Source organism: Chelonia mydas, chromosome 1, assembly GCF_015237465.2.
Source record: "Chelonia mydas isolate rCheMyd1 chromosome 1, rCheMyd1.pri.v2, whole genome shotgun sequence".
Lineage (NCBI taxonomy): Eukaryota > Metazoa > Chordata > Testudines > Cheloniidae > Chelonia > Chelonia mydas.
In genome coordinates, this window is record NC_057849.1 from 323,467,539 (window position 1) to 323,493,662 (window position 26,124).

The 26,124-nt window shown below is 39.0% G+C and overlaps 2 protein-coding genes across 4 annotated transcripts in view; one reads left to right on the top strand and one right to left on the bottom strand.

The window, feature by feature from the left end:
* LRRC17 (leucine rich repeat containing 17) lies at window positions 1-25,201 on the bottom strand. Its single transcript, XM_007063785.4, has 4 exons — window positions 24,879-25,201; window positions 8,103-8,995; window positions 2,595-2,750; window positions 1-603 (listed from the first exon to the last, which is right to left on the bottom strand). The coding sequence occupies exons 2-4, from the start codon at window positions 8,866-8,868 to the stop codon at window positions 200-202; spliced, it is 1,326 nt and encodes a 441-aa protein (XP_007063847.2). The 5' UTR covers window positions 8,869-8,995; window positions 24,879-25,201; the 3' UTR covers window positions 1-199.
* The window catches only part of FBXL13 (F-box and leucine rich repeat protein 13), a 177,235-nt gene that overhangs the window by 72,735 nt on the left and 78,376 nt on the right, over window positions 1-26,124 (top strand). For all 3 annotated transcript variants that reach the window (XM_037889206.2, XM_043552013.1, XM_043552008.1), the window contains 3 exons: window positions 14,387-14,439; window positions 17,788-17,888; window positions 24,809-24,938. In XM_037889206.2, the coding sequence (XP_037745134.1) occupies window positions 14,387-14,439; window positions 17,788-17,888; window positions 24,809-24,938 (284 nt within the window). The remainder of the gene's footprint in view (window positions 1-14,386; window positions 14,440-17,787; window positions 17,889-24,808; window positions 24,939-26,124) is intronic.

Sequence of the window (26,124 nt, forward strand, 5' to 3'; positions counted from 1 at the left end):
GTAAGAAACAGTAAATTCTTTTTATAAAAGATGATGTATAACTGATACCATCATGTAGTTAGTAACTTCAATTAAAAAAATCTATGTAGGCAGATATTTCCTTATAGACAAACAACACAAGTAACAAAAATGTAAACAGGATTTTTTCTTACATAAAAATATGAAAAATTTGAATCTAGTAATAAAAAAAATTCCCAAATTAACCTATTACAGTGACAATTACACCATGCTTCTTTACTGTTTGAACTGATTGTTCTTTGTGTCGTTCCCATTCCTCATCATCTTTGTCCTGCTCAAATGTTTCTGGATAAATTGGCAGCTTGTCTTTTGGGCACTCCTCATAATAACTTCGGACATATTTTCCAACATACCACCCTTTGTATTCCTCGGGCATTTTGCATTCTAGGCCCGTGTAGTGAACATTGTAGTGATGCTCTAACCAGTAGAAAAGGTAATGAATGTTGTAATCACATCTCCAAGGGTTCTCTCTCAGCCATAATATTTTCAAAAAGTATAGGTCTTCTAATACTCCATATTCAAAATTTTGCAGCGTGTTGTTTGATAAATCAAGCTCCTCTAAGTTAAAGAGTCCTGAAAAAGCAGCTGGTCAATTAAAAAAACAAGTTATTGAAATGTAGAATTGATAGAATAAAAGAGAAAAATATGCTTGTAACAGGGAAAACATTCTCATATTAATGTGGATTAAACAGTATTCTTATATACATTGGTCAAAAATCACTGGTTTATATTTTTTATTAAAAGGCTACAATAAAGGCTTCTTGTAAATTGAAACATAAAAGTGTGGATCTACTCTGAGAAGTGGCATGTAAACCTTCACAACGGTTCTGGTGTATTCAAAGTTACTTGCACTTAATTTACTGAGAAATATAAATTTTCTCTGCTTGTTTGCTCCTGTTAGCACAGTAGAGGTAACACAGCAAAGAGCCGGTGAGCTGGAATCTAATTGTGCATCATGAGAGAATTGTTCCAGTAATCAGTTAGATTGGTGCCACATCCATTATTACCAGTAATATAGGTTCTGCAGGCCAAATCAGAAATTCACTGACATCTCTGCAACTCCACTGTCTTCAAATTGTACTCAGGCCTTGACTACGCATAAAGTTGTACAGCTTTAACTATACTGGCAGCAGGGCTGCCCAAGTGAAATGGAGACTGGTCTGTACACAGATTTTGTGCTGGTATAACTATTTTGGCTAGGTTTCAGAGTAGCAGCTGTGTTAGTCTGTATCCGCAAAAAGAACAGGAGTACTTGTGGCACTTTAGAGACTAACAAATTTATTACAGCATAAGCTGTAGCCCACGAAAGCTTATGCTCTAATAAATTTGTTAGTCTCTAATGTGCCACAAGTACTCCTGTTCTTATTTTGGCTAGGGGTATGATATTTTGGGGGCTGAAATACCTATACTGGTTATAATAGCATTCCTAATGTGGACACAGTTGTTCTGGTATAAAGGTGCTTTATGCTGGTATAATTTATGCCCCTTTTCATATGGGAATAAGCAAAACACTTTTATACTGGTATAACTGTGCCCACACTAGGGGGAGTTGTACCACTTTATACCAGTAGAGCTGTACAACCTTTGTGTGTAGGCAGGCAAAACAGTAGACTTGTGGAGATATCAGTAAATGCCTGATTTGGCCTATCTATTACTGGTAATAATTATGAGAAAGATAATCTAATTTCACTGCTAATTCCCACCCAGGTTAAGTCTGCAAGGCTGCTAGTTAGAAAAAAAAAACTATTTATAAACTGAGTAAATTTGATAGGGAGCCAATTAGAGACAATAAACATGGCCATTTTTATAGAGTCACATTTCAGAGAAAAGCCCACCCTTTAAATAAACCCACTTTGTGGTCATTATATAGCACAGGTCTTAGTTTAAGGAGTCTAGCAATATATTATTTTTGACCTCTTAAACACTATTTTATTGATGTCACTATTGTTCACTCTTACTAAGCTTCCAGAATGCTACAGCAGCCTACTCTTTGTTTGTGTTCCTTACTTCTGTCTCCTGCCTGATTCTGACTGTTTTCATCATATAAAAATATACACATATACTGAACAAATAGCCTACAATATTTTGCATTATATCAAAGCCATTTTGAGATCTAATAATATAACAAAGTATCAAATTTCATTAACTTTTTCAGTCTCTATATTATAGTGACTCCTATAATTTAAAAGCAGCCATATAAACTTAAGCCAAATTTGGTCAGATTTGGCAAGTAGTGTTTAAAGATATATTTAATTACATAACATTTGGGGACTGATTAGTCTTCAGTCCCAAAAATTCTATTTTTGCCCCTTTTCTGCTTAAAATTAAGAGTACACCAAAATCCATGCTCGCTACATTGACTTCATTGGGGTGGCCCAAGATGCATGTCCGCATAGTTTGGCTCTATAAAATCAATGCATCTGAGGGCAGAATTTGGCCCAACCTGTTAAGTTTTCTGATCTTCTAGATTTTTCTAAATGAGAAAAATCTATATATATGATAAAGACGTAGCCAATGCTAATAATTAATAAAGCACACAGTTTACTATTTGTATAAACATATAAAGTTGTTCTTACCAGGATCTATGTAAACTATTCCATTACTGCTAAGGTTTAATATCTTCAGTTCATTAACATCTTCAAACTCCTTGGCTTGTAGTTGGTTGATTTTGTTGTTAGATAAATCGAGTTTAACAGTATCTGGAGGTATGTTACCTGGAACTTTCTTTAACTCTTAAAAAAAAAATTAAAAGATGGATGTTTTATCATCTGTAGATTATCTCTACCGCTTGCAGGTCACTGTAAGAGCAATTTGTGCCAGGATGTAAAGATGACCTGTGTTCCTTGCATTTAAAGATAGATCGGGGTGTAACTCTCAGAAGAATAAAATTTGGAAAGTACCTACTAAGCATCTGGGAAAACAGAAATACCTCATATATCTTGCATCTTTCTACTTCCTTTTCTGCTCCTTCTGTTGATCTAGCACTGACCACCCCCGGTCCATTCTCAGTCTTTTTACACTGTTAATGTGAAAGTTATTTCTCATGCAGCTCCTGTTAACTGGAAGAGCCTAACATGACTGTCTATTTTACATTTCATCTGAAATAATTTCTCTTCTTTATGCTAGTACATAGTAATATCTCTTCCTATGCTTTAAATTTTTATTTTAACTTGTATACAGCTAAATAATGCAGTTACAATGCCATACAAACTACGGCCTTGATTGTAGTGCACTTCCTCACCTAAATTAAACCAGTGGGGCTACTTGTGTGAGTAGGTGTTCACCACTGTGAGAAAGTGTTCCAGAATCAGACCCTAGTATACTGTATTGTACCATTTGTTCCACGCTACCAAAAGTAGATGTGTTCTAAGTATTAACAGCAGTGAAAATACTATAGTTACTACCCTTATGTAAAGTGCTGAGGCATTTCTAGGCTTTTTATATCTATCTATGCAAAATATATGGCTCACCATTACTATGTTACCTGAGCATCTCACAATCTTTAATATATTTATCCTCACAACATCACTATGCTGTAGGGAAGTACTATTAATCTTGTGTTACAGATTGGGAACTAAGTGACAAAGAGTCCAAGTGATTTACCCAAGGTCACGTAGAAAGGCTGTGTCAGAAAAGGACATTGGACTTGGATTTACCAAGCCCAGGGCTAATGCCCTAGACACTAGAGTGTCCTTCCTTCAATGAGCTAAATTCTGCTTAGACAAACTTCTTACTCCCTGACTTCTTTTAAGATCTGTTGCATAGCCCACGTAAGGAGCAGGTGGAATTTCAAACCCTGCTTTCAAAGGAGTATAGGCTGGCTACATGGTACCCCAAAAATTGTGGGGAGGCTGTGCAAGGAAGATCCAAAGCTATAGCTTTAACACCTAATACACTACATAGAGTGAGAAGGAAATAATGTGTCCCAAGAAAAGATTTAGCAATATGCCTTTGAGGCATAGAAAACTAGTAGTGCTAGAGGATGCACTTTTAAAATATATACCTTTGTTGGCAGGCACTTTGATTTTTTTTTTTTTTTATCAAGAGCTAGTTCTGTATATATTTTTGGGGAAAAAACATTTTGTTTTGGCGGACATGATGACGTTGTTTAAGAAGTAGCCACTGTGCATGCCTAGGGGCAGATCCTTAGCAGATGTAAATTGTTAGAGTTCCATTGACTTTGGAGCTCTGACAGGATAACTAGCTAAGGATCTGCTCCAGTGTCATTACTTTTCTTAATGGTTTATCAACCCAGAGGTTCAGCTTACTTCTTATGGTTTCCCAGAGACTGTTTTTGAGTGTTTAATGGAAGAACTGTATCATAGCAGACTTATTTATCTAGTTATATTGAGATACTGTAGTATCATTATTTGTAACAACATTTTAAGATCCATATTATAGTGGGTTTTTGTAATATCTCCAAAATTTCTACTGAAATTTCATCATCTACATGGAAAAATGTTTTCTTATCATACTTTGACACTGAACCAGTTTGTGTCTGAGTTCAACAGCACTAACTTTAAAATCAGTGAGATAAAGAGAGTGAAAAACAAAACCCTAACAGCATTGTGCATATTTATTGCAGATGTGACCTACACCCATTTGATCTGAAGTAAACCTCAGAGTCCTTTTTTATATGACTCTGTCAATCCTGCTCTGACTGCTATTTTCTCTTTTCTTTGGGTGAAGTAATGATATAGCCTTTTCTCAATACCTGTGAGGGAAATTTCAACTTTAAATCTGAAAATTAAGGATAAAAAGTAATATATTGCTCCCACTAGTAGCCTTGCATGGTGTCGGGGGAAATTTGGAGAGGAGGATATAACAGCAAGAAGGGAGGTTAGAAAGGGAGGGGTCTGGACTTTCTAGCCGTTTGTGTATTGCAAAAAGCACCCAAAATGTGTTGGGATGTTAAGAATGAAGTAGGCCCATTTCCATCTGGTATAGCAGGATAATGAGGTCCTTTCTCTTATTGTTTGAAAAGCTACCTGAAGACAGTACCTTTCAGGTACCAGTAATTTGTCTATGCGTGATATCACAACTCCTTCTCTTGTGAAATGACCTACACTAAAGACAGTAAGCAAGACACAACCTGGAGCCTTTATAATCTAGTAGGTCAGCATATAGAAACAAACACTCCCAATTTAGTCTGGAGACTCCTGATTTTCATGTGAAGCCACAGACAGAATTTATTTGGAGACTTGATGCATCAAAGGGTTTTGTTTTGTTTGTTGTTGTTTTTTAAAGGAAAGACTTGGGTAATACTGGCCACTTAAATACTTAGATAGCTAAGAACCTCATGATTATTTTACAATAACATAATGCAAAATCACATAGGATGACATGTTGCTGCAACCAGGAGGAATCTCAGTTTTATACTCTGAAAAGTTGACAAATCCAGTATATCACTGATTTGGTGAGTGCCTGTTTAGGAAAAAAGACCCTGACTATATACACATTTTACAAAGTCTTCATTGTGCGCTTCCTCCATCATTGGCCTTAAGGCACTTTTCTAAGGGGCAGAGACCTGTCCAGTCCCTCATCTAATGTATTCATGCCTTCTTTGGGGTGTGGAGCACTCCTGGCATTGCTAGTCAGCCTACCCACCTGTTGTAAGTTGTTTGGGTTAAACCTTGTTAGGGTTTGTGCGTAACTTCTGTCTTTCATTTAGGATGAATGTAAGAAAGTGACTGAAATAGTAGCAGCCTCCAAACCCAGATCATAGGCAGGTGTCTGCAACTAAAATAAAGCGAAATGCATGGCTGCCCAGAAATATCAATGAACTGGGCAGAGGGGCATGCTAGGTATTGCCTGACCAGAGGTATAAGTGTGTGGTTGAGTAAGAGAAGCGGGAAACATTACACAGAGAAGGACACAGCTGGAGCCTAGACGAGCAATGTGTCTGAATCTGAAAGAAGCCTACAGAGGCGGCTTCTGAGTCAAGTGCTGGTTAAAGAGGCTTGGAACCGTAAGCAAAGAAACTGACCCTTATCGTTTAGTTCCTCCTGTGTCCAGAGAAGCAGGGCTATGTACAGTCTTTATAAATAAACAAGACTGCATTAAAGAAATACCTGACTCTATTAGCAATTTCTCATCCTAACTGGAACAACCCTGAATTTGACTAACCATTTGGGTAGAAATCCACGGAACTTTGTGGTCGCCTCTTAAAGGGTATGTGAGGGTAGCGGCTCCGTGTACTTCTGCTACATCCTTATGGAGGGGCGGATATAATAACACACATTTTTAAATAGCCAAAAAAGCCCACGAAACCCCAACCAAGAGTTGACCATACTGCAAGGCTTCAGGCAGCTTGAAGGAAGAAGTCACAGTGCCATGGTGCCTGTATTCTCCTGTTCCTAAGAATTTTGAGTCCATTCAAGCAGATACTCAACTCAGATAAAATCATCTCAAATCAAATTTGCTCCCCTCTGCATGACTTATACAGAGAGGATGCTATGGCCTAAAGTATCAGCCTGGAAGTTCAGCATTCACTCTGATTTCCTCATATTTGTATATTTATACCAGGTGCCTGTCTTTGTTCAGTAGTAATGTTTACTGGAGCCATAAAGAGTAATGATGGCACAGTTAAGACTCTGTGATATCTTATACTGCAAGAGCAAGTGAGAATGAATAAAAATGAGCGAGGAAGAAAGGGTAATAGGGAAAATCAAAAGGAGGAAGTAGCCTTATAGGGAAAGAGTGGGGGAGGGAGGAGGAAGAAGAACAGGAATGAGCACTGGGGAAAAGGAGGTGGGAGGACAGAGGATTTCTCACATGACATACAGATTGTGTACACCATGTGGTCACAGGCTGAAGCCTTTAATTTATGTACATTTCGTGTCTCCTTATACTGACTTCTGAGCTTGTCTATCCTCCTCCTAGATGACACAGAGAGCAGAAAAGACAGAGCCTCCCTGAAATCAAGGGTAGGGGACAGGAACACAATAAAAGCAGTTATATAAATGTACAGTCACAGTAAGGCAAATGGAAGAAAATAGCACAGCAGTTTGGCAAGCATGTTACAAGATAAAAATAGCTACCATAGTACAACGGTCATGCACTACAGGTTGTAATTTGCAAGAACTGGGCAAAATCCTCCCTAAGTAGACTACTTCCACATCTTTGTACTGTTTTTTGTTTTATGTTTTGTAAAGTTGAAGCATGAACTGAATGCAGTTTGTAATGGGTGTAACCAGAGAACAGTTCTCATCAGAATTTTTTTTTTTTTAGTTTTTCTTTGGTAGTTCTCTTGGGATAAAATGTGGGAAATAAAAAGCATAGACAAACCTGGACTTGTATGTTCGCATCTCCCAGATGGGCTATTATTTACTCTTAGGGTTCAATTATGGCTCCTAAGATGCACTTGGGGAAGGGAGGAAGCACTCTTTCGAGTAGCAGTACCTGAAAGCATTATGACTTTGAAATGCCTCCTGGGCACTAGGAGGAAGAACAGGGAGAGTACCCTTGCTACAGCTGTTCAAAAGGAACAGCTGGTACTTTCCATTATGCAGGAAACCTGGTACACAGAGCGTGGGACGACAATGCCTTTCTGGGGCCTCTGAGTGCTGCTGGAGGTTCCCTGATGTCAAATTATGGCTACCCTTGTGCACTGGAAGAGGGGGAAGAGCTCCCTGTCCTCTTCCCACTGTCAGTGCAGTCACTTTGAAACCACTCTAATTTTGTTTATAGATTTATTGGCATATGTAAAAGTAGCTTTACTGGAGTAAAACCAGTCAAAACTAGGCTCTGCTGCTACAATAATTTAAGTATGTACTTAACTTTGTTACTAGGAGCACTCCTATTGATTTCAATTGGAGTATTCATGCTGATAAAATTAAATACATGCAGGAGTTTTTGCAGAATTGGGCTATAAAATGGAAGTGAAATACTGCAAGAATTCTAATTACACTCTTTTTATAATCACAAGAACAAAGAAGTTGTTAGTACTATTTAAAGGACATTAAAGCAAAAACTTTCTAGAACCGTACTGATTTTCTATAACCTACTTAACTATAGAAGAAGTATAACAGCAAAGGAGCAAGAACATTAAACTTTGTCACTGAATTAAAAATAAGTAAACAAACCTTTTCTTTTGCAATCCAATGTTTGTTTGGGAAATACATAAATATGACAGAGAGAGGAATCAAATTCTGGTTTGACAACTTCAGGCTTTGCTGCTGCTATATTTTTGGGGTCCAGTCTTTCCTCTTCACTACATAGACGTTCAGCTTTTATCTGCTTTAGCTTTTGATCTTTCAGTTCTATTGGGTGTACACACTTGGCATAATTTCCCAAATTCCTGTTTGTCGGAACCTGCAACATTGTAATAAGAGTTTCCATCTCACAGGTGCAATGCCAAGGATTATCATAAAGACGCAGGTAGTTTAGAAGGGGCATATAAATAAAAACTTCCTCTGATAAAATCTGAATCTGGTTATGCTGAAGTAAGAGTGTGGTAAGTTTGTTTAAACCAAAAAAAGCCTCACTTTCAATTTTTGATATATCATTCTGTTGTAAATCCAGACTTTTTAGTGTTTTATACTTGGAAAACATATTATTCTTCAGTCTGCGAATCCTGTTTCTTGCTAGCAGCATGTGTCTTAAATCCTCTGGCCAATCAGGAGACGCAAAAGTCAGTTTTCTTTCTTGGCAGTCTAAGTATTTCTCATGAAGATAAGTATACACATCACAGGGGAGGCCTGGGGCATAACGCTTAACAGTACTCGATGCTTTTCTTAAGCTGTTTGTCCTTCCATTATTTGCTTTGTTTCTCAAACTCCCATTCCTTGTCTTCCTAAAGTAGGCTGCTTTACAAAATAAAAGTAGTAGTATAATAGTAGCCACTTTCATTCTGACATCCAGCTGGCCCCAATTACTTTCTGTGACAGCTGGAACAGTCAAAGTATTCCTTTGAAATCTGAGTTTGGAGCTAATACTGTTCCGAATCGAGGAGGTACAGCTGGTGTATGTGGAATCCCTGTGTTGGAAGAAAAGAGGAATATTAGAAAGTGTAAAATAGACATTTTCACAGACACTGGTACTTAAAATGAACCATTACAAAACCATTACACTAGATTCACTCAGAACTTGAAAATTTCTCAGACAGGGACATTAAGGTCACTTCTTATGGTTTAATTGTTTTCATGCTCTCTATGATCCACTTTCATTCACTTTGATTAAATTTAGCAAACTGTCAAAATACAAGGCTAGATTCTAGCTGGCTTTCGTTTAGGTGCACATACAGATTCAGGGGAAGGGCACAAGGATTCCTTTGCCCCATTTGCCCTCTGCAGAAGAATAAAGCACAGTCCCAGTCCCTGGTGTCATGGGCATGCAAGGACTCTCCCCTCCTAGCACACAAGGAGTGCAAATCATCCCAGAGGAACTGGCCAGCTGGGGAGAGTGGAGAATGCCCTCATTCTTAAGGGATGGTAAAGCATGTGAACTTCCCATGTGTTCTGTGGAGGCATAATCCCTCCTAGAGTTCCCTTTGGGGTGATTCAGCTTTGTATGGTCCCTACTCAGGGCTGTGTACTGAGTATACAATGTTGTAAAATCCTGTTTTGGCAGGGACTCATTAAACCCTGAGGTTCTCTCAATATCTGCCTTTTACTCCTCTTACATGATTCCAGCTGTTTGCTGGCCAAAGAGGGCCGGATGTGACTTCCTCTGGATCCTGTTCAGTATTGTTTATGAGTCAGCTGCAGGGCAATGCATGATTCCCTTGGCCTGTGCACGGTGTCTCTGCAGGATGCAGAGTTCTTTTTGGTCTGAGAACTTTGAACAAATCCCAGTTTTCAACACATACCATTGTATAGTAGTTTTGTGTACCACCAATCCATCATTGTGGTCTCAAAGGCCTTGTCTTCACTAGGAAAAAGGAGTGTTCTTAACACAAGTTACCTAGCATGAGGTAAAATTCTGTTGAAGGCAGTTTGTAGTTTATACATGAGTTAGCAGGTGAAGATAAATACTATGGGAAAGCCTGTAATGTACCTTGAACTGCTAACTCATGTTAAAACTACAAACAGTCTGGTCTTCAATAAGATTTTACCTTGTGCTAGTTAACTCGAGTGAAGAACTCTCCTTTTTTGCTAATGAGGATGCACCCAAAAAGTACACTCTTTAAAGGGTAGAATAAGTCGCTGTTTCATTATCACTGACTTATTTGTAATTTTTCTTTATTTAGATCAGAAATCCAAAGTTTAAAACTTAGTTTTATAATAGAAAATGAAAAAGGTAGTCTTTAAAAGTATAATTTAGTTGTTTCTTGCTAAAATAAAAAAGATTTATGTTGCTCCTGGATATAATTATTTTGTTGGCAAAGCCTCTGAATAGCTTCTCCATTTTATTTCTGCACCTGACAGCTCACTCCTCGTATCAACATTCTAGTAAAACACATAAATATCTTTAACAAATGAACATTATAACTAGATCCCTGTGACATTCTTTTTATTTTTTATCATTTTTTGTGAATTTCTTTTGTTTTATCCAATAAAAATTTTGTTTTATTTCTTATTACATTTACATTAATAAAAAAGTCACATACCCATATATAAATCAAAACAGTATATAAATCACAGTTTATCTATACAACACATTTTATTAACATTACTCGTTATTCCATGCCTTGAGACACTCACCAACCCCCATGACAGCTAGCCACCCCAAAATATCCCAGACAGCTCCTTAGGGTTCCCCTCTTGAAATTTACCTAGTACTACAGCTTCTAAATAACCCAACTTCTCCATGCCCACTCACGGACACAAACCTCATGGAACACCCCGGATCTTCCCAACCCCTATGACTTCCTTCACCAGTCCCCCCACCCCAATCCCCCTCTGTATCCCCAGGTTTCTCTATGGCCCCTTATATATTTCGCCTCTCCCATTGAACCTCAGTCTCCCCAAGCTCCAGAAACCCCTCCCCATTATCCCTTAAATATTCCTCCTCACCCATTGTGCACCATAACCCCATCCCCCATTGGTCCCAGGGACACCTCTCCTATTCTCCTCCCCCACTGAGCCCCAACCCTCCCCCCATTAGCCTCTTCCATGAGAAAGTCAGGGTCCTGCCCCTGAGGGGTGGGAGGCCCTGGGGGGGAAGCTATAGAGTAAGCCAGCCCCACATTCACACGGGAACAGCAGCTCCTATCCTGCAGGGCAGGACCTGGCTCCCCACTCCAGCTGGCTCTTGAGGTTACAGTACACTCAGGTTTGGCTCCTCTGTCTTGATGAGAGAGGGGCAACTGGGCCAAATTTGAGTGAGTGGCACTGCAATTCCAAATCTGACCAATCTGCCCTCTCATTATGATGGAGGGGTGGCCAGGCCAAAGCTGAGCAGCGTTGTGACCCTGTGTGCCAGGTCACAGCACCTGGAGTAGGGAGCTGGGTGCAACCCTATAGGGGAGGAGCTGCCACTGCAGGCTGAGTTTCATTTTATGTCATTTTTATGTTCATTTTTGTTTTATTTCTTTATTTTGCATTTGCGAAATACATAGGGTTCCAATTGTTATTACTGCTTTTGTCCATTATATTCTGTGAAAAATAAAAGGAATTTTATTTATTAGTTTTTGGGAATCAGATGTTGTTCACTCTGACTAGGGTTGCCAGCAGTCCCATATTACAAGGTATGTCCCTAATTTAAATAGAAAGTTGCCTATCCCATACTAAATCAGTATGGAACGCTTTTTATCCCACGTTTGAACAGCGGTGAGCCAGTACTCATGGGTGCATCTTTCCACTTTCCTCCCTGGCCCTTCAGTGCTGCATGGGGAAAGCAGATGGGGCCATGCTCAAGGGCCAGGATTGGGAGGGGAGTGGAAAGATGCACCGTGAGTACTGCCCCCTTCTGGACAAGTTCCTCTGTCGACTCCAGCTCTTGAGCGCAGCCCCATCTACTTTCCCTGTGCAAGTTCCATGTGGCAGGGCAAGTGGATGGGGATATGTGCCCCGGACCTGTACTGAAGGATCAGGATCAGGAAGGGGCTCTGCCTTGCAGGGTCTCTGCCAATGTCCCCAACAGGGTGCACAGCACTGTAGCAGGCAAAGACCAGCAATTGCAGCCTCCAACTCGGCTCCTGGCACCCAAGCAGATCCTGAACAGGAGTCACAGCAGCTGCTGGCTCAGCACCGGAGGTCCTGGGTTCTCTGCTGCATCCAGAGCTGGAGAGAGAGAAACCCTAGGAAGCCTGGGGGTGGAGGAAAAGGGACTTGTCCCCAGAGGTTCGAGTCAAGATTGGGGACATCTGAAGTCTGTCCTGTATTTTTAAATATAATATTGGCAACCCTAACTCTGACTGATTGTTCTAATCATAGCTATTACAACTGGGATGCTCTGTATTATTTGGAACCGAGCTACACAAGCTCCAGAAGGTCTCTGATACTGGCAAATCCAAGGGAAGTCCTAAACGGACAAAAGAGGAATCTGGGAGAAGATAGCTAAGAAATGTGATTTATCTAAGTACTCTGTCTATTTCCCTTCAGTCCCCTAGGACTGAATTGGGGAAAAACAGCACAGACTCTCCCCGGGTTACGCAAGACCCGACTTATGCAAATTCACACTTATGGAAAAAGTTCTGTAAGCTAGAAGTAGGAGGGTTTTTTTGTTTTTGTTTTTTGCGTAACGTTTGGGTATACGTTTTTGACTTACGCAAAATTTGAGTAATGCAAGACTTTCTGAATCAGAACGATTGCGTAAGTCGGGGAGTGTCTGTAGTGGTACTAAGCTCTGCCTACATACTAAACTTCACTCTGTTATGGCACCAACATGAGATCCTATTCTCAATAGATTGTGCAGCTCTTCCTGACATGATGTTTTATCTTTCTTGTCCTGTATATCAAATATTGACATTTTAATTGTTTTAATTAGGCTCTGGAGTTAACACTCTGTTTAGATGAAATGGAGCAGTTCACACTGCTCAGAGCTATTTTTTTCAGACTGTCTGCAGACGCAAGGAGATGTCACTGTGTCAGTTTACACTCAATTCCCATTTAAAAGGTTATTTGCAACCATAAAGTCTAGAGATTTAATTTTTAAAATATAGGCATAGATTCTGTAGCCAATGATGGCAACTAATATGAAGTATCAGCATACCTTAGTTCAGGTTCTGTTTTCCCCCTGCCATCTGTAGAGGCGAGGTGTATTGTGGTTTTAGGATTGGGATATAGGAGCGCATACAGGTGGCATGACATTCCTGTAGCTTAGCAATCATGGAGCTAATTTTAACTGGATGGAATTTTTTGAGTTGGCAGGTCCCTCTTAACAGCATTGTGTTTTATTCTTTCAAAGGGCTTTGAGTAAGATAATATACCAAGACTTTAGTTGAAGTCACTGTTTTCCTAGAGAGGAATGTAGAGACGTAATGTTGGGTTAATTTTTGACTGCAGGTAAAAGCATATGTTTGGCTGCCCCTTTTTCAGTTGTGTTATGTGAGAATTATTTAAAAGATTTTCAAAATATTTCTTGTGGTCAATATAAATATCTCATATTGAATCTCCCACATCAAATGTCTGCCTCAGGCTGAATTTATTTATTTAAGTATTTTAAAAATCAGAATCGGATCAGCCATTTCTGAGAATGAGAACAAGGAAAAATACATCGTTTGCCCTTGTTGAAAAAAATCTTACAACTGTTTAATTGAGAAGCTCTAGCAACTCCATGCTTTGGAGCAGGGACTTGAAATTTGGCAGGAGAGTTGTCTTTGTATCAGAGATGTGCCTTTTGCTGCTCCTGTGAAAATCAACCTGATTTTGGCCAAATTTTAAGCCTCTGAAAAAATCATAGTTCACACATTCTTAGAAGAGATTTGTTAGAGTTTGGCAGCTAAATTTTCTGAAGATTACATGCCTTAGGGGATGAGGAGGCAGTTCCTCCTTCTGGCTGCCAGGGGCCGCTGCAGTCTGAGGATCTGAGATCAGGGAGACTATTTCCATGTGCTCTCAATGTTCCTGTGGAAAACATAGTATATAATCATGTAGTTAAATATTGTATCATAATGCATATGCACAAGAGAGCTGAATTAAGATTGGATAGGCAACCTTAATTCTGGCATTTCCTAACTTTTGAGTCCTTGACTTTATAAGCTTATCATTCTTTTAACATAATATTTTAATGTAGTATGGGACATGAATCATCATGCCTCAGGACATAAGCCAGCCACTAACTGATAGGGGGCTGAAAACAACTTTTCTGATGAGTAAGTTATTCCATAAATGTCTTCTGCCTGGTTTCTTGGACTTTCCCCTGAATTATCTGGTATTGGCCATTGTCAGGGACAGGACACTGAGGTAGATGGACTGCTGGTCTGATCCAGACAATTCCAACTGTTAATCTTTAACTCTAATATTAAGTTTATTTTTTATTTTAGGTGAATGTAAAAATTTGCAAGACTTGAATGTCTCTGAATGCCAGGGATTAAATGTAAGTACTACCAATTTTTGTCACAAAATTCAAATTATATAGAGGTGGGGATGGGATTTTCAAAAAAGTGCCTAAATGAATTAGGAATACAAGTTTTGTGGGACTTATGCTCCTAATTCACTTAGGTGCATTTGAAAATGCAACTGTGGACTTCAATAATAGTCAGATTTTAGTCAGACTAAATTATGGTTCTAATTTTGTTTTATACAGTGCCAGAAAAAATGGCTTATCAGACATGGATTCTTTTTAACAATGGCTTTTAAATCTTTATCTGTTATGGGAAAGGTTCATGGTTTACTGTGTGTTTAAAGTTGGCAAGAAATTCCAAGCCATTTTGTAGTATCCAAATATTTACTTACAACTACGCTTTCTAATAATTTACTGGATAATGCATGTGGGTATTTTTTATAATTGTTTTGCCTAAATTGACAAGATAAGTACAGTTAATATTCTTCAAAATTAAGTAATCCTGAATAGATACTCTCTCTAAGATTCTTATTCCATTATTGCATGGAGTTGGAAGTGTCCTCTTAAAGTTCTAAACATTTCTGAAACCCTCCAGTGGAAAGGTGTGTTTATTATATAAACACTACATAGCCTCCAGGCAATCCCTTCTTTTTCCTGTTGTCTGGAGGAGGAGCATTCCTTGTGATTCATGGGAAATACATTTTGTCTTTTAGTTTTCCTAAATCATTTTCAAATCTAATTGGCTCCTGTTAGACATTTTCAATACCCCATTCTGAGGAAAAATATTTTCTGCATAAGATTGAGTTTGAAACAAGATTATTTTTATGCCAGTTTGTATTTTCTTATCTTGAAATCAAGGCCAATATTTTCTGTATATTGCATAGTTTATTAATACTGTATTATACAGATATTTTAGTATGTATAGGTGAAGTTTTCTTATAGTACTTCAATTGCATTGGATAAAGTAATCTGTGGGTCACATCATCCACAGATGGTGTGAATTGGTGTAGCTCAGTTGATTTACATGGAACTATGCCTGTGTACAGCAGCTGAGGATCTGGTCTTATTTGTAAACAAGAACCGCTTAGAAGTGGTCTGAGTGCAACTATAAAATATCCTTTACTGATCATCACCAGTGGTACAAAGTCTGTCATTGAAAAGGTCCTCTTCTTCTATCTATAAACTTAATTTTTAGAATTAAATATGAGCTCTTGCAATTTAACCCCTCAATTCTTAATTTTATAAGATGTTAATTTTGTATATTCTTCCAAATTCCTCTCTGATGTGATATGAGAAGTCTACCATGTGATATGAGAAGTCTCTTCCTCCTGCTTTTAAGAATATCCTGCAGAGGTCTCGTTACACTAACTGGTTGGAGCATAAAAATATCACTTAGGTTTAGTTTCCTGTGACAATGGCATATCTGATCATGCTGCATGTAAGAGAATCATACTGACACTATTATCTTTAGTATGCAATTGCACATTCAGGTCCTTACCTAACCTGACATCTTGTCAGATTGAATTATCTTTCTGGTTTTGGAATATTAGACTCAGGAGAAGGGATTTTATGCAGGATTATTTACCTTTGGAAAACTAGTATGAACTGTATAATTGGTGTTCTTCAAAAGGAGCAGCCTAGTGGTAAAAACATTTTAGTTTCGTGTTTACTCACTTACCTGTTTTCTCTCAAGAGGTTTGTTTTTACTATGGCTATAAAGTTAGAGTACCTCTTATGGCTTAGATCGAAAACATCAGATATTTTGTAACTAATAAGTAATACTTTATGAGAAATCCTGACTCCAACAAGAAGAAATTTCTGGAAATTTTGAGAAAGTACTTACTCAACATATTAGTTAGTGTGAATCTATGAGGTATAATACCTTGAGAGAACAATGAAAATTACTTCTTTTTAGGAATTCGGGGTTTAAGATTTCTTTAGGTCTGATTTTACCTTTTTTTAAAGACATGAGTTGTAAAGATGCTTACTTTTATCTTTTTACTCTTTAATAGTTATTTTAAAAGATTTCCACTGAAAAATGAGGATCTGAGAGTGGTGAAAACCAGTGTAGTCTAATAGTTCAGATGTGCGCACACTGCTATCGTTACCTCTCAGCTGCATTAAGACATACTTTGAGATGGAAGAGCAAATATTCATTTTATTCTAGCTATTTCTTAAGTGAGCTGAATAGCAGAGATATGAATAGAATAATAAAACAATAAGATCAATGAAGGAATAGTCAGCTAATTGAACTGCTTGATTACACTTGATAACATTCCTAGCCCTCTAATACTGAACTGGGTGGTTGTCTCCAGTGGTGGAACAGTCTCTGGCTAGACTGTTGTTGTTACTATTTTTCAAATTATATGGTGTAATCATGTATTTTAAAAGCACGTGATAAGTTTTACAGACTTCTCTCAGTTTCACTGCTGTTGGATTTAAATGTAAATTAATATCAATATTTTGATAACCTGGTGTCTGCAATAGTTATAAAACACCCTTTAACCCTACCAGGAGACTCTCATGACGATGTAAGAACTAACGATGTGAGTGAGCATGTCCATTGCATTTGACTAAGGAAATGGACATTTGTAAACAAAAATGGTCAGCTCCTCAGCAGGTGTGAATTGGTATAGCTCCTTTGAAGTTAGTTGAGTTATGCCAATTTACACCAGGTGAGGATCTGGGCAAAAATGTATAATTATATAAGATACTGATTTCCACACAGTTATTTGATTTGCATACAAAAGTGCGGGTTTTTGCATCTCGAATGGATTTACATATACTTTTTCGGGAACAGCCTCTTGCACCAATGTTTCAAGATTTGCCTCCATATGTCTGTATTCTAATGTAGTTATTATATAGATACATAGAACAAGATAGATAGTGCCACCGTCAAAGAATATTAAAGAAAGGAAGTGACTCAAATTAAAAAGAAATTTTGTGGACAGTGAGCATTCTATAATTGATGGACTGGTATGACTAATTAATAAAGCACACTCCATGGATTTTAGAGAGTTGTCTTAAATTATAGTCTATAGATCTGCTAATTTAGGTCTTAATTCAGCAAAGCACTTAAGCATGTGAATAGTCCCATTGACTTCATTAGGACTACTTGGTTCTTAGTGCTTTCCTGAAGAGGGGGCATAGAAATAGTCATGTTTACAATCAACAAAAATAGTTCCGTAAACATTATAATATAATATTTTCTTTAGAGCATTTTAAGAGAAAATGTTTTTGATCAATACTTTTGTGTTTAATACTTTTACGAAATTAATTCAGTTTTTCTGCTATAGTATAGAGGAGACTTTAGGTACACTAAAATACAAACAAATTCTAATTTGACATACTTTGACAAATAATTTTTTTATTATTATTCAGGATGAATCAATGAGACTTATATCAGAAGGTTGTCCAGCTCTTCTCTATTTAAATCTGTCATACACAGATATTACTAATGGAACACTAAAACTGTTATCAAGGTAAAAATATCTCCTCCTACATCTAGATTAGTAAGAAACAAAAGTCATATGTGCTCTACAAAAATATGAGTTTTAGTTATCATTGCAAGAAAATATAACTTTCTCTGAGTATTTTACAGGATTCCTTTTATTTTGTAAAGAACTGAAAAAAGCAATATATATTGTTCTTAGGATTTTTCTCCTTTGTTTGTCTTTTAGTGTCGTAAAACATTTATACTGGGTTAGTTTATAGGTCTTGCTAAGTTTTACAGAAACTTGTGAGTTTGCTAGTCAAACAAAGTTCCTTTGGACAAGCAACACAGTTGCTCATTGTGCAACTAACTTGCAAGTTTGCGATGATTATGTAGATCTAGGGTGACCACACATCCTGCTTTTAAAGGGACAGTCCCGTATTTAAGCCCTCCCACAGGTGTCTCTACTTTTTCTTAAAAACAGGCGAATTGTCCCATATTTGCTGTCTCCCCTGCATCAGTACTGGCAGGTCTTGCTGCTGACTGGATCCCTGCTCGCCAGCCACCTGCCCACTAGCAGTGAGTGTGGGGGGTCCAGTGGCTGACAGTGTGGGGGGGTATGCAAGGCTAGTGGCAGGGTGAAGATGCAGCATGTGGAGCCAGCCGTTCCCCTGCTGGTGCTGAGTGCAGCTCCCGCTGTGTGCTGGCTGTGTGCCAGCAGGGCCCCACCCCCCCGATCCCGTTTCCAGCCAGCACTGTCTGCGTGTTGTGAGCTGTGAAGACCGGTGTATATGGGCAGCGGCTGATTACATGTCGCCTCTGCTCCCCACCCATTGGTTCTTTACGTGCTCCCCCTCTCACTGTCCTCTCCCTGCTTTGCCCCTTCACTCCATCCCCCCAGCCCTACTGCTCCTCTGTATCTCCCCCGGCAGGGCGCGTCCCGCTCCCAGCGCTGTGCAGAGAACCAGCCCCTGGTCGGAGTGCTCAGCTCACCAACAGCCTGGCTGGCAGTCTCCTTCCTTCCCCCACTGCCTCTGACTGGGCCAGTGCCCTGGGAAAGGCCAAGACCCTTCGGCCTGGGGCACTGGCCAGGAGGAGCTAAGCCCTGCATGTGCCAAAGCCCCATGCAGCGCAGGCACGGGGAAGCCTCTCTGCCTCTCAGTTAAGCTCTGGGGTGGCAGCAGGGGGGAGCGATTTCCAGCTGGTTTGTATCCCGACCCTGCAGGCTCCACAGCAGCCTCCCGGGCAGGGGCTTAGCACCCTCTTCACCCACCCTCCCCCACAGGGCTGCTCCATCCTGTAGGCACCCTCCCCTGCTGAGCCACCTTTCTGGCCAGGTTTGCTGAAGCCCCTATAATCAGGTTCCCTGGGCGCAATGCATCCTTAGAGCTTAACCCCTTCCTGCCTGCACTGTAGCTGGGAGACAGGAGACGGCTGGGTTATGTCAGTGGCCAGGAACAGCCTGGAGGTGTTAGCTGTCTTTCGACACTGTGTGGGCAGGAAGGGACAAGCTTCTTCCAGCCACTGGGGAGTAGGGGAGAAGAGATGAGCTCTGCAAAGACATGGGCCAGGTCATCCGTCCTCCACCACCTCCTCTGCGATTGGAAGCAGCTCCCGTCCCTTCCCTCCTGCACAGCGCCAAAAGGCTGCTGCTAGCCACATTCTGGTGTGAACCCTGACAGAAATCTGGGGAGGGGGGCATGTGACCCTGCGTGCCTCCCCATGTATTGCCTCGGGAAGATGCAGCGCCAGGTACCGGGAGAGGCGGGTCCATCTCAGGGGCCCAGCTAGGCAAGGAGGCCAGAGAGCACCAGGCAGGAACGGTCGGCTTGGTCGGTCACACCCCCTGTGTGAGAGAGGTGTATGCGAGTGTGTGTGTGTGTGTGTGTGTGTGTGTCACCCCACCCTATGTGAACACTAAAACCTTAAAGATAAGAAGGTAAATAAAAAGAATTCAGCCACACAATATTTATTTTTAAGAGGGGCTCAATCCACTTGATGTTAATTTTAACATTTGTACTGCATCGTTCTGATGGATTGCCATTGAACTTGCTTGAATATGAGTAATTTTACCATGTGTCCCGTATTCAGCATAGGGAAATATGGTCACCCTCTGTAGATCACTAATCAGAAAAGCAGCAACTTTCTGGTTTATAAAGTACAATAAGCCTTTGCTTTCTTTGGCTGGAGAGGAAAACTCACAAAACTGAATGTGCAGTTTTGAGCTAAAGCATAAGCCCTGATTTGTGCTTTGCAGTCTAGTAACTGGTAAAGTTGCCGACAGTGTATGAAAGAGGAATTTGTCAGTACGCCGTGTGGGGTCGGTTTTTTCACCCATCTCAATGGCTTAGTGGTGATGCACTGCAATGGCAAGTAGAAGAACAAAGTTTAAGCTTTCATCTTGGGCTGTCACCTCCCAGGCCAAATGTGAATGCATTAGATGCACACCTCCTGACAAAAGGCATTCAGCCCTTCGTGTAGCATATCACCAACCACTTTGGATGATTATGTTGTTGACAGGTTCTGAAAGCAGCCCTGTCACTTCAGCAGGAAGGTTAATGACTGTGGTGTAAGGTCTTGGGTATCAGTGGCTTTAAAAGGGGGTGATTATCTGCTCTGAATATGTATGACGGACTCCTGGAGAAAAGAAGGAACTATAAGTGAATTTATTATACTGACTACCATTTTCTTTATAATTATCTATTCACCGAGGAGAGATATTTTTTTTTTTGGTACAGATTTTTTGGGGGTAAAGTTTCCGATACCTCAGTAGCATTGTAGTCTAGTGTTGATAGTTATAATTAGGCAGAGGACTAATATTTAGTTTAGATGTGTTCTGTATGTATATAGGGTGACCAGATAGCAAATGTGAAAAATCGGGATGGGGTGGGGGGTAATAGGAGCCTATATAAGAAAAAGACCCCAAAATTGGGACTGTCCCTATAAAATCAGGACATCTGGTCACCCTACATGCATATCTATTGAATGAGATGTATTCAGAATTGCTTGGATAGTGATTTTTAAAAAGTAGATACACAGTCAAGCAATGTTGTGATTATTTGTCCTGCCTACTCTACCAAGTTCCTGTTTTGTCCTATATTTCCTCAAAACAGTCAGTAAGGCATGGTTTTGCTTGAAGCTATCTGTTTTGACTTTCTTTATGGCATAGTAGTGGGTTTAAAGAAGTTCAGAGGGAGGGGTTTTTTCAGTTTGTGACTTGAATCCAGCAAAGTTTGCAAATTCCCATTGATCTCTTGAGCATACTCTGGGTCTCGTTAGTCTACAACAGTCATGCAGACACATGTAGAAATAAGGCACTTTGTCTGAGAATACTCAAAAAAACACAGAGAATTGTGTATTTAAAGTAGCCATATTTCCTGAACCAAATATTTCTTGGAGAACTACCAAAAAAAAAAAAAAAAAAAGGAGCTGCCCAAAGGATGATTTGAAAGCAAATGCAAAGAATTCACACTATCCAGCTGAACTGTATTGTAATAGTTCTAGATGAACATCCATTCCTGTTGTGGGAGATGTGTGTTCATCCACCAAACTGGAGGGCTGGAGGACCTACTGTTGGGTAGGTCCAGTCCACTTATCAAAAGAAGCAGTAAAAGAAAGCTGAGTTATTCCAACAGAGCTGTCTCCTTCTTTGATGGTAGTTGTACACTACTTTTCTCCCCCTTGAGAAAACAAAATTTGACTTTTCACAGCAGTGCCACATATTCCTGGAGTGTGTTTTTCTCTGTTGTTCGCATAGTAGATGTTGGACATTTGGATTTGCCCTGCAGTAGAGTGATGTCTTGGGAACGTACCAGTCCAGTGGCAGATTCTAGTCTTGCTTCAGGTAGTCTTCCATCCTGCATCCCTGCACCAGTGTTATTCTTTCTATCATTTATGGAAAAGCGTGTGGTTTTTTCTCCATATTGGCATAATTTATGCCTTCTTCTAGTTTCAATTTCTTCATGTTTAAATTTGGAATGGTTTTTCTGGAGTGCCTGCCAGCCTACGTTATCCTGGCTACCCTGGCTTCCTGTTGCCACCAAAAAATTAGAGCCAGCTGCTTCTGTTAATGTGTGGGCAAGACCTACACAGGAACGGGTCAGCCAGATTAGTGGATGTCTCCAATATGAGAAACAAAATTTACAAATAAGGTAAAATTTCCTCTTTGTTTGAGTCAATAAAATACTAGAGTTTCATTAATGGCTTTCTTTTGCCTTGCTTACAGTGTTTTTTCCAAAAATGTTTGAAAAATGTCAGTAGCAAATGATCATTCTGAATGAAACTACTAAATGCAACACTTTTTTGCTGAAGACATGTGGACGTAAAGCATACTATAGTTCTTTCTGAGATTAACAGCATGAGGCTTTTGATAGCACTCAAATTTCAGCAGTGTTTCTAGGGATGCTCAAAAAGTGGCAGCTCACAACAGATACTTTCTTTGTAGTTCTCTGAGACAATGTAGCTAACATAAGCGCTGTTAGCGATGGAAATATATGCATCTTGCAGTACTTCCCATACATCTTACTGCTCCATATCAAGGATCCATTATTGGAAAAAACATCAAAAGGGACTGTATTCTTGATGAGCTGGAAGCTGCTTGGCCATTTCACATGTTCCTCTTCCACTCTTTCACTCTATCAAGAGAATTCAGCCTCTGAGTTACACAGCTGATTTAGGTTTCAGAGTAACAGTCGTGTTAGTCTGTATTCGCAAAAAGAAAAGGAGTACTTGTGGCACCTTAGAGACTAACCAATTTATTTGAGCATGAGCTTTCGTGAGCTACAGCTCACTTCATCGGATGCATACTGTGGAAACTGCAGAAGACATTATATACACAGAGACCATGAAACAATACCTCCTCCCACCCCACTCTCCTGCTGGTAATAGCTTATCTAAAGTGATCATCAAGTTGGGCCATTTCCAGCACAAATCCAGGTTTTCTCACCCTCCACCCCCCCCTCACAAACTCACTCTTCTGCTGTGACAAGATGGAATTCCACTTGGTATTTCTCCTTCGATGAAGTTATTTACAGACCTTGCAATATACATGAAGCCTGTCTATCAAGAATAACTATGGAGGATTATTCTGGCAAATTGTTTTAAAACATCACTGTGTTAAGTTCTTGATGCCAAATGATAGACTCAAAGTCACAAAAGCCAAGATTTTAGGATCCATGTCAGATTCAGCCATAAAATAGGATCCAGCACACAGGCAACTGTAAATCCCTGCTATAAGTTAAAGATCTGTGATTTAGTTTTGTGCTGTTAAGAAAGTTGTCACCTTGAAAATGTCAGAAGAGAGCAGGAAACACACAGATCATAAAAATAGAGGGCAGAGAAAGCGTTACCTAGCAATCTGTAAAGAAAGTTAAGGTGCCTACAAGAAGTGTTGAGCTGCTACCTGCTCATTGAAGACATTGATTCCCAGTATTCAAAATACAATGGAGTGGAAGCTTTCTCTGTGCCTGTCTGAGCTCATTCTGCCTTAGGCAACCAACGCTATAGATGGATCAAAACAAAACTGTGAGAAAACTTCAAAAACATTCTCTTCTTGCAGTGTGTTTCATAAAGACTATGCCTAGGAGTGTATCCTCTGAAAAGCTGATCAACAATGTTGCGCATATCTAATCTACTTGCTGATGCAGATTACTCCAGTATAATGCAGAAAGGCTTGTGCTTCTAGAAAGTAACTTGGCAATGCTTACATTTCTTTATTAAATATAGAAAGAAATATCTTCCATTTAAAAAGATCTCTGAATTTATTTTCTATTGTCTCTTTTTGATTGTTTTATTTGCCTTTTTTTCTTAATATGAAATTTAATTTTAGCATGTATTTAATGTTTTTGAACAATTACATTGTCATTTTTCCTGTTGCTTTCCAACTTCCTATCCCCCTTTTTTCTTCCCAGTTTGATTTAACAGTATGTTTTCTCAATAGACATTCAAAGCATAAAGTGAATTCCCACAACAATGCTGTGAACCACTCCTTAAGTAATCACTTCCAGAGTGGGTATTCCTGCCTCCCTTCAAAATGCCTAGTTTTTGCTGATTTGCCAAACTGGCCTGAGTATATCCCTAAATCTAAATCTCTTACAGAGCAGTATGCCCTAATCCTAATTATATGTTTTGTTTTTTTCTGTAAGCTTTCACTTCTGGTAATTATGGTATTGCAATACTTATTTATTTCCGTTAGAAATTTAGTTCACTATAATTTAGAGTCTTTGATATATTATATGCCTAAGTTTGCATAATAAAAACTTGAATAGATTTAGAGAGTACCAATTCATATAATACACTTTAAATTTTCCATGTACATAGTTTGCCACTGTTCCTTTATCTAATATTTGGTGTAAATAATCAAGTATTTTCATAAAATAACTGATTTAAACTTCATTTAGAGAAGATTGAATTCTATGATATGCATTAGTTTTGTATCTCTTTCCACTTTAAATTTGTTTTAATAGCATGTTTTAAAAATGTGAATAGAAACGATTACATGACCACAGAAGGTTTAACAGTATGTTTAATCCCTATATGCTTTTAATATTCTTTGATAGAGTTCTGGTTTTCATTTCCAAGAGAGACAGCTTGTAAAATCAATGGCAAAGTAAATCCTGTAACCTTGCCCTCAAAGGTCTATTGGCTTCCAAAATATACACATTCCGTCCCAACTTATTACAAAAATGTGTGCTTTTGCAATTAAGTAAATTATCCATAAATTAATATTTATTTGAATATAGTTAAGGATGACATGATATACTGTACCATAGTACTATTTCCAAACAAGTTACAATACTTGAAACAAGGAAACTAAATTCTTTTAAATTTCAACAAGGAGAGAATCTCAGTTAAAATCTAGCATCCCTTCTTCACAGAATTTTTAGAAAGATGTTAGCTATGGAATCTGATTGTATCTGTGTTCTGTAGCCTATTGTTGTAGTAACTGTTTTTTCTCCCTCTTTTGTAAAGGAGCTTCTCCAATTTACAATATCTGAGTTTAGCTTACTGCAGAAAATTCACAGACAAAGGTTTACAGTACCTGGGATCTGGGAAAGGATGTCACAAGCTCATCTATTTAGACCTTTCAGGTTGCATTCAGGTTTGCATTTCACTTCTCTTTCATGCTGTGGGGAAAGGAATCCTTTCGATGACTGGCTGCATCCAGCACTCATGGTATACTAAAGTAGTACAAGCACTGCAGCAAACTTTTCAGAGGTTTTAAATTACATGACCACAGCTGCTTACATTTTTACTGAGGACTAGCAATATAGGCTTTGGCTCATGTCCAGCATAGTGTCATGTCTATAAACAAAAAGTACTTAATTGCATAATGAAAACAAGCATTGTTTTTTGCAGACTTAAAATAGACTAATTTGTGTTGTGTTACTTTGTATACAATGTGAAATTTAAAATCTAGAGCCTTGAAAATACAATTTATACCAAGATATCAACAAACAAAAATCTTTATGGGAGAGCTTGCACAGAATTTCCTGAAAAGGAAATCAGTCTACCAGTGAGCTTTCTAATACTGTTACAAAGTAAGTTTCAAATGAAAATTAAAATAATGTGTAATTCTGCAATCTAAAAATGGCTAATAACTTGGAGAGTTTATTTTATTTTCCTACTAAAATTTTTAGTACCAAGTGCTGAGTATTTCGAACACTTTCAAATTTATGCTATATCCTGATGTATCTTTTCTTAAAGCATGGTAAAATGCTAGACGATGGAGCAGTAATATACCGCCAATATTTTAACAAAGGGCCTCCACATAAATTCTCCCCTATATGATATGGTTGCCTACTCTTTCCTTCATGGCTCGATATTTTAATTCTATCTATCCATCTGGGTACTTAAATTGCCATCATCACTGTAGCATCTAAGAAACAATGTGCTTGTGAATCAGGAGATTATTATCCCCATTTTACAAATGGAGAACTGAGGGACAGAAAGTAACTTGTCCAAGATTACACAGGATGCTTGTGCCAGGAATTAAACCCACATCTTCCAGTCTACTGCCATAACAGCCAGACTATCTGTTCTCTCAGGCATAGCTTTAAGGCAAGATAGTAATATCAAAGGAATTATAGGATGGGAAAAATTAATTAAAAAGGTAGGTATGGAGATGATATGCCTTGAAGCAGTAGGCACTATTAAAAAAAGTTAGATTTAGAAAATGTAGTATCAGGATGAGCTCCACCCTGACATCTGGTGGTGAGGTGTGGCAAGTTGTGGAAAAAAAACTTCAGGGGCCGATCTCATTTGCATAGGCACACCCACCCCGCCTA